The 16,446-nt window shown below is 42.2% G+C and overlaps 1 protein-coding gene across 2 annotated transcripts; it reads right to left on the bottom strand.

The window, feature by feature from the left end:
* Window positions 1-221: 221 nt before the first annotated feature.
* Window positions 222-11,628, bottom strand: Gmfb (glia maturation factor beta). 2 transcript variants are annotated; one of them, XM_059273758.1, is made up of 7 exons: window positions 11,457-11,628; window positions 6,136-6,232; window positions 4,711-4,760; window positions 4,152-4,201; window positions 3,512-3,597; window positions 2,734-2,807; window positions 222-1,194 (listed from the first exon to the last, which is right to left on the bottom strand). In XM_059273758.1, the coding sequence occupies exons 1-7, from the start codon at window positions 11,457-11,459 to the stop codon at window positions 1,123-1,125; spliced, it is 432 nt and encodes a 143-aa protein (XP_059129741.1). In that variant the 5' UTR covers window positions 11,460-11,628; the 3' UTR covers window positions 222-1,122. The 2 variants fall into 2 exon arrangements, with proteins under 2 accessions (XP_059129741.1, XP_059129742.1); XM_059273759.1 differs by having other exon boundaries at window positions 3,512-3,594.
* Between the last annotated feature and the right edge of the window lie 4,818 nt (window positions 11,629-16,446).

Genomic DNA, 16,446 nt, shown 5'->3' with positions numbered 1-16,446 from the left:
GCCTCACTTCCTAACAATGGTATCACCATCTAACATGACTGGCTTTGTCCATATTAGAATTTCTTCTGACATTTAGAATAAAAGGTATGACATCTATTGATGTGTTATTAACTATGACCAAACTTTTAAATAATGCTTACATATGGCACAAAACTAACAGTAAATATACCCCAAATTATAACTCTCACCTACCATATATATTCACGACTTTGGGCAGACAGTTGGAATTTTAAAAATAACAAGTTGGTTTTATTACAAACTTCAGTTATACATATTAGAAAATTGTTTTACTTGAACCCTTTAAAAAAGTATTAATTTCACCAAATCTAGAATACCGGCAGTGTAGAAGTCTTAAGCTAATGTTAATGCTGACAAATCAAAGGCACAGTATTAATATATTTAAACAGTGCTCACAAGACATTAGGAGATGCTTTATAGTGTTACCAAGCTACATTCTAAGCTCCCTATTAGTGACACAACCAGGAACAAAGCCCTTGATTCTATAACTCACCAGTTTCTAAGACTAGAATTCTACTTCCCATAAGAAGAAAACCTAATAATCATAACTCAACCATAAAATCGAACTCCCAGACCTTAAGAACGAGTGATTGATGTAGATTCCACACTTGATTAAAAAGCACAGGAGACCAAGAGCGAAGGAGGACTAGGGAGTGCAGCCGAGGCTCTGCAGTCACGACTCCTGGCTCAGCGTCAGTCACCTTAGCCCATGAACCTGGCTGATGTGCCAAGCGATGAGGTGCTCTCCGCACTTCTAAACTGCCAGTACCCAGGAGGGGTCCAAGGAGGACCTGTGTCCATCACAGTCTAATACCCACCTTCCAATAGTGTCTGCAAACAGTCATTCCAAATCATAAATTACAGAAATTAGTCACCCCAGAGAAAAGTGGTCCAGCTAACAATGACAAACACAAGGAAACACTTCACAAAGTTCCGTTACTATGAAGATGATTTCCCTTTGTTCAAACTGCACAAATGAAGTTTCTTTACTGCAGGAAACAGACTGTAAGTAACAGTGCATTTTAGGCATAAATTAACTATTTATGTCTGGTTCCAGTATGGTCAGGTTAATACATAAATACTTTAGAAACACAGAAGTTCACATTAGTGGAAAAATCCAAGTTTCTCACGTAGCCATTCTTCAGTTAGGTCTTCAGTGTTTCTTATTTCAAATACCTTAAGGAAGGAAAAAACAAACAAACTGAAGTCATATTCCATCACTTAAAAAAAAAAAAATTCCTACATTGTACTGAGTATTAAATACCACATTCTGTTTCCTTCATATTGGTCATGACCATGACTTAATCTGAGTAAATTAGATGTCCCTTTTTGGTAATACTTAACTTCTTTTTGTTGTTTTCAAGACAGGGTTTCTCTGTGTAACAACCCTAGCTGTTCTGGAACTCGCTCTGTAGACCAGGCTGGCCTCGAACTCACAGAGATCCACCTGCCTCTGCCTCATGAGTGCTAGCTGCGATTAACGGCATGTGCCATCACTGCCCGGCTAATATTTACCTTCTTTCCAGCGCTAAATACTTAAGTTACCAAAGTGTAGTAATCAAGATGGCATAAAACCTATGTTCTTTTAAAACCACAAATTCTAAAGTGGCACATACATGTTAAAAGAGCAATTATGTAAACCTTGCCCATAAGACAGCCAAGCATACATATCTATAATCAACCTAGCCAGGAGCTGAAGAAACATAAGGCCAATCTTCCACAGTTTGAGTATCAGATGTTAACACCAGCTGTTGACTAATTTGTTAAGGCTACACTCAAAGTCCACAGTTAGAGTTATCCAGCAGGAATCTGAACTCACAGTCCAGAGAGCACAAGGCTAGAGGGAGATGAGGTATTACAGCACACAGATGGGATGTGGAACCAGATGTAAATGTGAATCTTAGCTCTAACTAACACACAACCCTAAGCAAGTCATTCATCTTCTGAACCTGCTTTTCTTTATTTTTACCTTTAAAATGACACTTGTATTTGTGTGTAAGCACATGCCTGTACATATGAGCCCTATGTGTATGGAGGTCAGAGGACATCTTGCAGGAATTGGTTCTCTGCTTCTACCATGTGTGTCCTAGGAATCAAGCTCAGATTGTGAGGCTTGGGGGTAAGTCTCATTATCCAGTGAGCCTGTTTTCTTATTTACAGAAATATGACCGTCAATCTCAACACCTGTACAGAATGAGATTACAGAATTATAAAAGTAATGTGTACATTGAAATGTTAGATCTAGTACATTAGGGTGCAGATAGTATAAAAGACTTACTAGCTCAGCAGTTACCATGACCTTTTCTTTTCTTCTTCTTCTTCTTCTTCTTCTTCTTCTTCTTCTTCTTCTTCTTCTTCTTCTTCTTCTTCTTCTTTTTTAAGGTAATCTCATTATGTGGCCCAAATTAGCCTTGAACTCATGATCCTCCTGCCTCAGCTTCCCCAGTGTTGGCTTTACAGGCATGTACCACCATGCATGGTTACAGTAGCTTTTCTGAAGCTGCTCACATTTTGAAAGTTATTTTTTTCTAATTGAATTATTTTAAAAACACACGTTGGTTCAAAGATTACTATAGTTCTCTTTCCCACGAATACCAAGCCTTATACTATGGACCACATTAGTCGACAAGGCTTCAGCTATAGAGAATACATCTGGATCAGCTGCTCAGCTGTTGCCCTGTACTCTAAAGGAAGCATGTCCAACACAGATACTACCTTGGTTAGCTCAGCTGTCTGGACTAGCTTGTTCTTACTCCCAGCATACATCATCTGCTGCTCAGGCTTGCACCCTGGAAGACATCAGCACAGAGACAAAGGGTAGCTTTTGAAAAGGTAATGGTTTCCATTACTTTTATCTCTCACAAAGATTTGTTTAGGATTTCCTTTGCTACTAAGTTTACAAAAGCTTTGGTCTAAATGTACATGGCTAAACTGTGATTCTTCCACTGTACATTGCCTGCACAAAGACATACAATTCAAAGTGAGCAGATCATTAAAAATGGTTCTAGGTTTCCATAGATCCTGATTTTTAGAGTCTTGACACTTAAAAACTTTATTCAGCACTATTTTAATTTTGATAGTACAAGGACCATCTTCAAGATTACAGGTATATCACTAGTAACTTTAAAAAAAAAAAGATAAACATAAGCATATTACCATGGTCACACAAAGATCACATACTTAAACAAGATTAAAATATATACTTCTGATTCTAAAAGGTGTCATTGTATTTCTGAATCATTAAAATGTATGATTTAACTCAACAATTACACTTCTAGGAATTAACCAGCGGAGGTAAGTGCATCCTGAGAGACGACACTTTACAGTACCTGCTCTCTAGAGTGTACACAGTGTGTGCACAAACACAAACATCAGCTGACCTCAATTTAGGATATTCAACAATTTCATCTTTATAAATAGCAAAAATCTGTCTAGCAGAAGATGGTTTGATTGGATCAAAGCCAAGTACACATTATTAAAGAGACTGACTCACCAACAGGACTGGAGAAGATAAAACACAGAGGGTAGGAAACTCTTCCATCATCATGTTGGTATTTATAACTATACACAATGAAGGTTTTTCTCAAGTTAAAGAAACAAAAGTCACTGCTCTAAGACAGGCAACAGTCAACATTTGAGCTAGTGAATGGCCTTATTCATTACACACCACACTTTTGATATCGTTCTACAAAATAGGTCCCAAAGGCAAATTATAAAATCATGCAGCTTCTCAAAAAGAAACTTGTTAAAAGTCCAGATTTAATGTGGACTTTTTCTTTCTCAGTTTTTACTATGTGCACATTTAAAGAGAACTGTTTAAAAAGAAATCTAATACATCAACTTTCCTTTTTCTTATCTACTACATGCATACATATTTTAATGTGATCATGATGTGGAGGGGGGGCCTTTAAGATATGTTTTTATCCTTTTATTAACTTCTTAGTCATTCATATATTTAGTACTCCGCTCACATTTGTCCCTCCCTCCCCCCTCACTGTTCCCTCCTTCTCCCAACAGCCCCCCATTCTGTTTTCATGGCATATAAAATGTCTTTTGGAAGTTTAACAAATGGATTCATAAATAAAATCCTGGTGACTAACAAAACTCTTTCCAAACCACTTAGAAAAGGATATCGAGGTTGCCGCTCAGGGAGTTCATCTTTAAGTTCATCTGGGGAGATGCCCTGGCACCAGAGAGAAAAGAAACTTTGAAGCATGTCCTTCCCCAAAGATCCGCTGAGCACCCATTCTGCTAAGAGCTATGAATCTGTTATCACATCACAAAATTACTTCTACTAACAAAACACAGGGCTGAAGGACAGTGTTCCTTCTATGTTTATGTTCCAATTGTCAGGAGACACTGAGTGACAAAGGCGCACCTCAGAGGAAACAGGAATTCTACTAAATACTCAGTGGCTGGCGTTAGTTTGATATCACTCTGTGCATCAGTTAGGAAGCTAACTCATCTTTACTAGGTGCAGACCTCCAACACTGGATCTCATTAACACTTTAAGGAAGGCAGTTAAATCAGCAAGACAATGTGGAACCAACAATCAGCCCACGCTTTTCATGTAAAATTAGCATGTATTTAAGGAGGTCCAGAACTTGTTTTAGTACATGTAACTAACATAGCATTGTTTGGACAACAATAATTGCTTAACTATAGAAATTGTATTTAGCTCATTAAACAAACCTCAAGTTCCTCATCCAGTACCACCAGGCGTTTGTCCTTGTCAATCTTCACTACAAGGAAAATACAGTATAAGTAAAGTGTGATTCTAGGTGGCCTTGACTATGCAATCTATGCAGCTTTAGTCTATATGAAGGGAGGGGAGCACCAAAAACTAAGACATCAAGAAACACAGCATAAACACACGTAAGTATTAGCTTTACATTTCCAGGTGGAATTCCCAACATGGAACGTGCTTATTTAGACTCTTATCAACTCCTCACATGTACTGCATGTATGGAGAACTTTGGGACTCCAGCGCAACTGTCTAAATAAAAGGAGGCTTGGAAGACTAACTGACTGAGACTGTCTATGTGCAACATGGTTGGAACTGCCAAAGAAAAGCTCACCAGGGCTTAGGAGAAAGAAATCCCAAGACCCCTAGCTTCTCCAACATTACAGTTTCATGGCAGATAGCCATTATTCTAAGAAAGTGAATTACCGATTCAACCTCTGTTCAAATATAACTGATATAATCCAAATCCAAATCAGAGTAAACTTAGGTCCTCTATGCCTTTATTCTTTTCTACCTGTCTAAAGAGTTAACTATGCTTGAGTTTGCACTAAATTCACATTAAATCCTAAGGACATACACTAGGACTTCAAACAGCCTCATCTGTTGGGGTAAATGGCACTATTATACATTTTCACCATTAAGAACCCTATCACCGGGGCTGGAGAGATGGCTCAGAGGTTAAGAGCACTGACTGTTCTTTCAGAGGTCCTGAGTTCAATTCCCAGCAACCACATGGTGGCTCACAACCATCTATAATGAGATCTGGTGCCCTCTTCTGACCTGCAGTCATACATGCAGACAGAGCACTCATACATTAAAAAAAAAAAAAGAGACCCATAGGACCATATGATAATATTTATTTGTAACAGAACCAAAATTCATAAGGTGTCACCACCTGATTTGATACACACCTGCCTGATGGATCTCTGTTATGCAAAAGTGTGACTATACTTTTACATCTTCACTCCCTCAATCTTCCTTCATCTTTCTAAATCATCTCCCATGAAGTATTATTAGCTACGAAAACAAGTAAAGCACTCTCCCTGAAACTAAAGTTTAGTTAGAATTAGAATAAGGCTCAATGCTGAACTTTACCATTTAGGTGTTGGCAAATGTTAGCCCTCGGAGCCATACAAAGATTCATGGATCACTACAAATGGAACCCTCACTCCTCAAGTGATCAAGACAATTGGCGTCTCCCGAGGGGGGGTGCTATCTATGGAAACAGAACGAGCAGTTTCTTAACTTGCAGAGGTAACAGTGACAAATACAGTAGGTGGAAGAACTGTTGCTGTCTAAAGGCTTGGCACATTCAAAGGACTGTAAGAGAACACAAACTAACGTCAGAGAGTTTTGAGGCAACTTCAGCTTACTTATAATGGCAGCATTGTGGGTTTCTTTTCGAAAACGAAACTTTCTCAGCTTTTCCACTAAATCTTCAGCAACATCACAAACCACCAAAGACTCACTCTACAAGAGAGAGGGGGATACATACACTTAAAATGTCATGACTTCAATATTTGTGCATGTTAAAGAACTTTCAAATCTACCACCCTTTGGATCTACATGGGTTAGTCATACCTGTTCATCTCTAATGCAAGCTTACTTTAACTTTCTTTTTGGCTAATAAATACTTCAGAACCCAAGCACACACTGACAAGCATCGCATGTGAAGTAGAGAGGAAGGGAGAAATGTGGAAGTGAAGGGCCATCACCTGCGTTAGCATCTCACACTGCGTGGCAAGACAGGAAAATCATTTTACTGTTTGGGAGTTTCACAATTAAGAGGAAAATAAAAATAAACCTGACAGTAAAAATGAACAATTTATATCTTAGGTGAATACAAAGACATAAAATTAGCTATTAAGAATGTACAAAAGGGGGTTGGAGAAATGGCTCAGCAGTTCAGAGCACTGGCTGCTCTTCCAGAGGTCCTGAGTTCAATTCTCAGCAATGACATGGTGGCTCACAACCACCTGTAATGGAATCTGATGCAGTGGTGGTGCACACCTTTGATCCCAGCACTGGGGGAGCAGAGGCAGGAGGATCACTGTGAACTTGAGGCCAACCTGGTATACAAAGTGAGTTCCAGGACAGAACAAAAACAAACAAAAGAACAAAAAAAGCCAGGCATGGTGGCTCATGCTTTTAAACTTAGCACTGGGGAGACAGAGGTAGAATCTCTCTGAGTTCAAGGCCAGCCTGGTCTACAGAGCAAGTTCCAGGACAGCCAGGGCTATGTAGAGAGACCCTGTCTTAAAAAAACAATGAAACAAAAAAGCAGGCAATACTCTGGTTACTACCCAGCCCACTGCCCCTTGTAGTATACTCAATAAATCTGTTTCCTTGAAAAATAATATATATATATTTTATATGCAAAAGCAGACAAAATAAATATAAAAGCCAAAAGAAATGCTTAGAGATTATGAAGAAATACTAACAGATCTTCCCCAGAAATCTGGCAAGAAAATCATTAAATGCTTTCTTCTTTCAGTGGTGCAATTTATTGCCACAAACAAGAGGAAAGACGTAGTTTTATATTTTTGTTTTACTTTGTTTTTGCTTTTTGTTTTTCGTTTTGTTTGAGAATCTTGGTGAGTAGTGAGTAGTCCAGGTTGGCCTGGAGCTTACTATGTACCTCAGGCTGGCCTTGAACTTGCAAGTCTCTTGCCTCAGATTCCTAAATGCTAGTATTCCAGGGTATGAGTATTATATCCGGCTATTTTGTTGTTGTTTAGTTAGCTGGTTTTGTCTTTGGGTGCATAGATCGAAACTATATGTGCATATACATATATCTGTGTGAATCTGGGCATACACGTGCCACAGTGTACACATGGAGGCTAGAAGATGACTTTGGGTGCCAGTCTTAGTCTTCCAATATTTGAGACAGGATCCCTCTGCATACTATGTGCAAAGGTTAGCTAGCTGGTGAGCTTCTGTGCATTCTCCTGCCTCTGCCTCCCGAACCTGGCTGTTGGATCACTGAGATTATGGACACATGCTACAGTGCCTGGCTTTTCATAGTTCCAGGGCTTTGAACTCATATCCTTGTGTTTATGCAGTAATTAATTACTTTAAATACTCATCCATCGCCCCAGCCCTCGGCTGGCTGGTTTTTGACAGGGGATTTTCTCTTGTTGTCCAAGCTGGCTCAAACTTGGGATCCTCCTTGCTTTGGCCTCTCCAGTAGCATAGATACTGCAAGTGTGTGCCACCATGCCACGCTATGATGCTTTTAGTAGGCAAAACTGCAAAATCAGCCAGGCATGATGGTGCACATCTTTAATGCTGGTACTAGAGAGGAAGAGGCAGAAAGATCTCTGAGTTTGGGCCTAGCTGGAGCTACAGAGTGAGACCCTGTCTCCAAGAAAGGAAAAAAATAAAATTAATGAAAAGAGCCTTCCAAACTACACCAATGTGGAGAATAGAATTGTGAAATCCTATGTATCAATCATCCAGCTCCAATCATTACATCTGCATTTCACTGCCTACAATACATCAACAACACCCCAAAGGACTGTCTTACCCAGAGGCTACAAGTCATTCACCTGGCAATATTGCACCATTCGTCATTTGAAAGACATCATGTGTCACCAGAAACACAAACATAGTAAAGGTGTTCTGCTTTAAAAACCCTCCCAGAATTCTAGTCTCTCACCTAATTAGTGTTCAGATCTCCTCATTTCTTTACATTTTTTTACAGTTGTTTGAGTCAAGTTGCAAAAAGTTCACTTACTTTGGACTTTTCATAGAGAAGTTTCCCCTTCTCTTTCAAGAAAATTTGGACACTTCTCATCAGAACCTCAAATCATTAAGGCTTCCAATTTTAAGTTAAAAAAAAAGTAATGGAAGCCTAGGTGTTTGATCCTCTGTTGGATTAAAGACAGCATCCACTAAAGCAGGAAATGGCTATCATTTTAACTGTCTTTAAAATTCTGAACTCTGGGGGCTGGAAATGGCTCAGTGCTTAAGAGCACTGACTGCTCTTCCACAGGACTCAGGTTCAATTCCCAACACCCACATGGCAGCTCACAACTGTCTGTTAACTCCTGTTCAAGGGGATCCGACAACCTCCTACAGACATATATGCAGGCAAAGCACCAACACAAATGAAATAAAAATAAATACTTTTAAAAAAAATTCTGAACTCTGCTAATCAGTAAGATGTATCATAGGATGTGCGATTACACAATCAATCAGGAAGTATACCCCAGCCAAAGGCACTAGCCAATAGAAAATAACCACTGCTGGGATATGTATTTTCAGTTTTCTACTTCTCTTTAGAGAGATGCTAAGTCACAGGGAACCACCTGAAGCTGATTCAATCTACTTTGATCAAAGATAGAATTAATGAAACTAATAAAAACTTTTGATTTTTATTTAGACAAAACCAATTTGACACCCTGATAATCAGAGCCACAAGCGTAAGCTTGACATCACAGGTTCAGAAACCCATGCAAACATGCTCAGTGTGTAACTCTATTTGTAAGATACTTGCCTCATGTGACCCCCAGCACGGTGGAAAAGGTGAAAACACGCTTTGATTCACTCTGTGTAATTCAGTGTGTTTTCTCCCTTCCCAATGCCACAACAAAGCCAAAAACCCATCTTACAAGAAAGACTCAGAAACCAGGTGTGGTAGCACATGTCTGTAATCCCAGCACTTAGAGGCTGAGGCAGGAGGATCATTATCTCTTCTAAAAAGGAAAGGGTGAGGGAGAGAAGAAAAGGGTGGGGAGAGAAGGGAATGGACTCAGGCTTTAGCCAACTCTTACTCTTGTTTACACTTGGAAGCGTTTAAGAATGGGTACAAAGTTATAAAAACAATTCTAGGTGGCAAGTGTTACTTAGTTGAGCTCAAATGTTCATTTATTGGTGTGTAAGTGCTAGCTTACATTATAGACTAGTAGAGAAGAAATCTATATCAAAACTGGCACCTATGATAAAGGTTAGAATGGAGAACCACAGGATGCTTTGATGTGTGGTGAAGAACATCGTGGCCCCAGTAAAAGCCATCTAAAGTGATTCAAGTGAGCATGGCAGCCTAAATCATGCAATGACAGTGGGACTAAGGTGCCCACAATGAACAGGATCGAGAACCAAGGCTAGGTAATGGCCTGTAGGAACTCAGATTTCTATCCCATCAGCAAATGGAAGCTATCAACATGGCCACATTTGAATTTTGATAAGATCATATTTGTCATGATATGCAGTAAATGGCAGAGAGCCAAGAAGAACATGGCAGCACCAGTGACCCGCAAGACCACTTCAGATAAGAGATGACAAGCAGCTGAGAGATTGAAGAGCAGCATATAGAAGTGAGTGACATCAGTTAAGTTCCTATGTCTGTAGCATGAGGCTGATTCCTGCTTCATGTTCCAAACCATCTCACCTACACTAACACCATCCCCATTTGGCAGGAAATCTAAGGCTTAGACAGGCTACAAGCATCTTCCCCCCAAATCAAAGACATATAGGTAGTGGACTCAGGAAGCGACTAGGTAGCCTGACCTTTACAGCTCTTTCTCTTAGCCACTACATAGGAATTGGGCTAGATTCAATATGGAGGAAATAAAGGCTTACAAAGACTTATGGTTTGTGTAGCAGAAACAAATGGGACCTTTAACCAAGTTACAAAATTCTGGCTGAAGGAAGACCAGATGTGAGGGGGAAAACTATGAGTTCTTTTGGGACAAACTGAAGAGCCTCTGTGGCATCTGTGTGGTGCCATGCTTCCTGAGTATATTAACCAAAAAGTGGAATATAACTTCTGGTTGAATCTCAGCAGTAAGGTCAGAGATAGGAACTCACAAGTCAACTCAAAGTAGGTGGTAACCGAAGCCAGGAATTCAGCAAAGGGAAATACAATAGAAAATGAAGCCTCAGGATGGAGCCTAGGGCTCTTATGAGCACAGACCAGGAAACGGAGAGCGGAATCCAAGGGAAACAGATGCATCAGCAGAAGTAGGAGGAAAGCCAGGAGTTCTGAATCCCAGAAGCCTAGGGGGAAGCATGAAGAAAGGAATGCTTCAAGTCTGAGTTGTCAACACCCTGGAATGTGGCTAAAGGTCGTAATGATGAAAACCCACGCGTTTCCTGGGTTCAGTGACCACGGCAAGATCTGCTAGAATCTAGCAGCTAGATGGAAGTGGTTCCCAAGAGAGGAGTTACGGATAACAACAGTGTTTTCCTGTTGCTGTGTTTCCATGGGACTTGGTCGTATTTTAAAAGGATCCAGAAGATCCCTGGTGGCAACTGACTTTAAATCTCCACTTTATTTTATGCTTGGGGGTCCATCGTCAAGGGGAACAGAAGCCACGGCCCCAGGCGCCGCAAAACTAAATCTCTGACAGCTGCTTAAAGGCGAAACCAGAGACCCTCGGGTCACACGGGTTCCAGTGGCCTCGACTGGAAGAATGCGGAGATCAGGAGCTATTCAGCGGGACACTGGGGGACGCGAGCAGAACGAAGCCTGGACGAGGCCAGAATGCAATCAGAACCCAAGCGCTCGCCACCAACGCCGCCCCTCAGGCCCAGCCCGTTCCGCCGCGGGGACCACAAGGGCCAGAGCCCCGTGCACGCGGAGGCCACGTTCCAACCGCCGGCCCGGGGGGTCCTCCAGGCCGCGGCTGGAAGTCGGGAAGGGCCGGCGAGCCCTCCCAGCCCCGCGGTGCCGCCCTCCGCCGCCACTCACCATTTTCCTTCCGGCCGTCAGCGGCCCGTCGCCGTAGGATCTCTCGGGGCCCCTTTAAGAATGGCTCGACAGCCACCTCCCTTCCTGCCTCGGCTGGCACCCGGCTCAGCCGTCCCCACCTGACTACGCGGCCGCTGCGGCCCGCACGTGACGGCGGACGGCGGGTGGCGAGGCCCAAAATTCAGCAAAAAACGCGTACGCTGGCGTCCCCTGTGCCTCTTAAAGGAAAGGATGTTCCGCCCTCCCAGTTACCGCGCAAAGAGCCTCGCCTGGGTGCGCAGGTTCTTGGTGTCTTTACGTTTTCTACAAGCCTCCACGGCAGGAAGTTCCTGATGACAAACCCGAGTCAATGATTTTAGTGGTAAATGTGCGTGTTGATTACAGCTTACTTCCAGATTGAATGCTTTACAAACGTAGGCACGGCTTCCATCCTTCCAACCTGTCCCAGAGTGCCATTCCTGACCCTGCCTGCTTTCCAGAACTTGCTGAATACATTTCTTTTCCAAATAGAATTCATAAAATGAATAAATGGTGATCATGCGGGCTCTTACTTTCAAATCACTGCCAAATTGAATTCTGAAACTAAAGTATGACACTAAAAGTTACAACCTTTTTTTTTTTTTTTAAATTACTATTGGTATTCCAAAACGGAGATTAAATTTGTCCTTCTATGAAAGAATATGAGGTACAAGAAAGACTATGAATGAAAAGGTTGGCAACTTTACGGGAAAAAAAATGTGAGAGATTTTTAAAATACTTTAATATTTTATATCCCTTTGGGACTTTCTCCTTGGTCATCCAGAATTAACTATTATCCTCAAAAAAATTAGTAGAACCGTGGCATCGGAAATTCAAAAAGAAGAAAGAATTCGAGAGATGACTCAGTAGTTAAAAGCATTGGTCCTCTCTATGAGGACCCTGGTTGGATCTCCAGAACCCATCCACATGGTAGCTCACAATGTAACTCCAGCTCCAAGGGATCCAATACACTCTTCTGGCTTCCAGGGCCACTGCATGCAGGTGGTGCAAGCAGGCAAAACACCCCTACACACAAAGTAATAAAATAATTTTTAAAAAAATAAGAAGAGAAGACTGGAAAGAAGGGAGGGAGGGAAGATGAAAGGAAAGCAAAGAGCAACTTTGATTTCTAAAAATAGAGTTTTGGATCTCCAAACCACAATCATAGTAAAAACCCAGACATTTTCTTTTTCTTTTTTTATTTCTACTTTTCGTTTAAATTTTATTTATTTATTTTTATCTGAGTGTTCTGTCTGCATGTACATCTGCATGCCAGAGGAGGGCATCAGATACGGTTACAGATGGTTGTGAGCCACCGAGTGGTTATTGGGAACTGAACACAGAATCTCTGGAAGAGCAGCCAGTGCTCTTAACTGCTCAGCCATCTCATCAGTCCTAAAAAACCAGACATTTTCAAGGGAGGGGGTCTTAGGCAATTTTGAAGCTCTATTAGCAGTTTTAAAAAATCCAGATATTGGTAATAGTGAAAGTGGGATTTCCTGTATACCACTCCTTAGGGAAACTGAGACAAAGTCAGTAGCAGGAAGGAAAAGCATTCTGCTTTGGATCTGTGGAATCTGGGGTGGGGGAAGGTTGCAGGACCTGCAGAGCCTTACTTCCTGTTCTGGCCGTCCTCCTCCAGCCTGAAATGGCAGAGGGAAAGGTGTAGTCACGGAAGGATCCAAATTGGTGGGGTATTAGAGAAAATCCTCTTCTCTGCGGAGAGGCCTTGAATTTGACAGTATACCATTTTTAACATGGTAGAGATGTATTTAGCGGCAGAAGTGGCCTAATCTGCTGTCCTAAGATACCCCTGAAACCTGCATGTGACATGTAGGAGAATCTTCGTGTTCATATAACACACCCCTGGGGAGTCTAGCAGACTGGCAGAGCTACGAGGCTGTATGTTTCTGCAGGCTTTACTGACACAGGTTAATGGCTGGAGCCTCAGATCTCAGCACTGGGTATCACCTAGACAGAAAGTCAAAAGTTTTCTTCAACTTGGTGAGGATCTATGAGCATGGTACAGAACTGAGCCCTCCTTTTCCTGCCCCACCCACCACGACATCCCATGAGCACTTGCTGTCATCGGACTGTTGTTTTAGGAGAAGCAAGAGACACGGGAGGAAAGAAAGGGGAAGACAGAATTTTTGTTGTTGTTGTTTTTTGTTTTTGTTTGTTTTGTTTTTTCTCGAAACAGGGTTTCTCTGTGTAACAGTCCTGGTTGTCCTGGAACTCACTTTGTAGACCAGGCTGGCCTCGAACTCACAAAGATCCACCTGCTTCTGCCTCCTGAGTGCTGGGATTAAAGGCGTGTGCCACCACCGCCTGGCGGAAGACAGAATTTGTAACATGAAATCTAATTTAATCTTTTAATAAAAAACCCAGGTCAGATGTTGGGGTGAAAGCTGAAAGATCAGAGAAGCAGAGCGAGCCACAGCCACCACCTCTTACCTCATCAACTCCTCAGCCTGAAAGAGCTCAGCCGAAAGGGCTTCCTCAGCCTAACAGCTTTAGTCTCTGTCTCCTCACACCTTATATACCTTTCTCTGCCCACCATATCACCTCCTTTTTAGTGTTGGGATTAAAGGCGTTTGACTCCCAAGTATTGGGATTAAAAGTGTGTGCCATCACTGCCTGGCTCTGTTTCTTTCCTAGACTGAGTCAATCTCATGTAATCCACGGTGGCTTTGAACTCACAGAGATCCACATGGATCTCTGCCTCCCAAGTGCTAGGATTAAAGGTGTGTGCCACCACCGTCTGGCCTCTATCTTTAATCTAGTGGCTTGTTTTGCTCTCTGACCTTCAGGCAAATTTTATTAGGGTACACAATATATCACCACAAGAATTTTCTTGAAAGAGACCAGATTCTTAGAAGTGTAAACTAAAAAAAAAAAATTCTTTTTAAAAGTCTTCATGTGTTGTTGCTTGGATTCTAATAGCTCCCGGGGGAGGGGAGGGGGTGAGAAGGCACAGCATCAACAGCACAGACACCAGGAGTCCATTAAAGGCAAATAACGAGCTCATTTATTCAATAACAGGGAAGACCTTATATACCCTCCTCCCAGCTCCCAGCTCCCAGCCTGTGTGGTCATCTCTCATCGGCTGGGCACAATCAGGAACTCTGACAGCAACTGTTGCTAGGACCTCAGGTAGACTCCAGGTTGGCTCATAAGGAGTTCGTTATGTGCATGCCTTGGCAACTGGTCTGAGCCAATTTCCTCGACCCTATGGGCCTGTCCTGCTACAATGTGTGTGTACATGTGTATGCCACGGGTACATGCATCCCACAGTACACACGTGGAGGTCAGAGGACATCTTCAGGTGCCAGTCTTCACAGGAGTCTCTTCCTGCTGCTGCACATGCCAGGCTACCTGGCCCAAGACCTTCTGGGGATTCACTTGTCTCTTTTTTCACCTTGCTACACGACCACTAGGGTGACACACTCAGTCTGGCTTTCACACGGATTCCAGAGATCTGAACTGAGGCCTTCACCATCGTACAAGGAAGCCCCTTTAATCACCAAGCCATCACTCCAGACTCAAATGTTAATAAGACCTTCAGTTTATAAATGCAAGTCCCCATGATCCTCTCTTCCTTCACACCCATACTATTTGGGATGGGAGTAGTGTTCAAGAACAAAACTAGATCAGTTAGGGTTGAGGAGATGGCTCACTCAATCGCTTGCTGTGTAAAGCACAAAGACCCAAGTTCAAAGTCATGTGTATCGGTCAAGGTAGGTCACTCTAGCACTGGGGAGGTAGTGGGCAGTGACCCAAACTGTCCTGACTTCCTTCTATGATGAACGGTGATATGGAAGTGTAAGCCAAATAAACCCTTTCCTCCCCACTTTGCTTTTTGGTCATGGTGTTCCATCACAGCAATAGAAACCCTAACTAAGACAATAGGTGTAGTCAACTCTGGGATCTGCATATAGCTTATTTCACTAATTTTTTTTTTTTTTTTTTTTTTTTGTTGAGCTGAGGATCGAACCCAGGGCCTTGCGCTTGCTAGGCAAGCGCTCTACCACTGAGCTAAATCCCCAACCCTTATTTCACTAATTTTAAGGTTAGTGATCCCTTTAGCTAGGCACAATAGTGCTTTCCTGTAGTCCTAGCTACTTTGGAGGCTGAGGCAGAGGATTGCATGAACTCAAGAGTTCAAGATAGCCTGGGCAACATAGTAAGTCCCCATCCTTTAAAAAAAAAGGTTTTAGAGAAGATTTAATTTATGTCTATGTATGTACGAGTGCAAGTGCCAGCAGAGGTCAGAAGACTGCATCCCAACCCTGGGAACTGGAATTACAGAAGGTTGTGAGCTGCCACGTGGGTGCTGACAAAGGAACTGTGCACTCTGCAAGAGCAGCCAGTGCTATTCACCACCGAGCCATCTCTCTAGCCTCATAAGTCCCCATCTTTCAAAAAAGGGGGATGGGGAGGAGCTGGAGAGATGGCTCAGAGGTGTAGCGCACTGGTTGCTCTTCCAGAGGTCCTGAGTTCAGTTCCCAGCAACTACATGGTGGCTCACAACCATCTGTGGTGGGATCTGATGCTCTCTTCTGGCATAAAGGTGTACATGCAGATAGAGCATTTGTATACATAAAATAAATTAATTAATTTAAAAAAAAAACCCAACTTTAACACTGCCCCATCCTCCACACGTACTCTCACTTCTATGGAATCAGTACCTAAAGGGCCATGCCATCCTCCTTGTATTTTCAGTGGTAGGGTAAATTTGAAGCGTGAAGTACTCTGATTTGAATTAAGCTTAAGTTTTGAGGGGAACCTTGCCGGGCCTTATACTTCACTTCCTCATTGCAATTCTGTGTTCACACTGTTAGAATGGATCTCCCAAGTTGGCTACACAAGCCTGCATCCATCACCAGTGTGTTCAGAGATTGTTAGTGTATTCCATTTAAGGTCTATGCTAAGAGAAGAACTGAGGTGAATGGTAACAGGGTGACAGCAGAGA

Source organism: Peromyscus eremicus, chromosome 9 (assembly GCF_949786415.1).
Source record: "Peromyscus eremicus chromosome 9, PerEre_H2_v1, whole genome shotgun sequence".
NCBI lineage: Eukaryota > Metazoa > Chordata > Mammalia > Rodentia > Cricetidae > Peromyscus > Peromyscus eremicus.
This window is presented reverse-complemented; position numbering and strand designations above follow the sequence as displayed.

Coding starts and splice junctions, on each gene's coding strand:
- Gmfb (XM_059273758.1), bottom strand. Junction 3,598..4,151: donor CTCCCTGAGCGGCAACCTCG/ATATCCTTTTCT, acceptor TAACTTGAGAAA/AACCTTCATTGTGTATAGTT. Junction 1,195..2,733: donor AGACAGCTGAGCTAACCAAG/GTAGTATCTGTG, acceptor TCCTTCCTTAAG/GTATTTGAAATAAGAAACAC.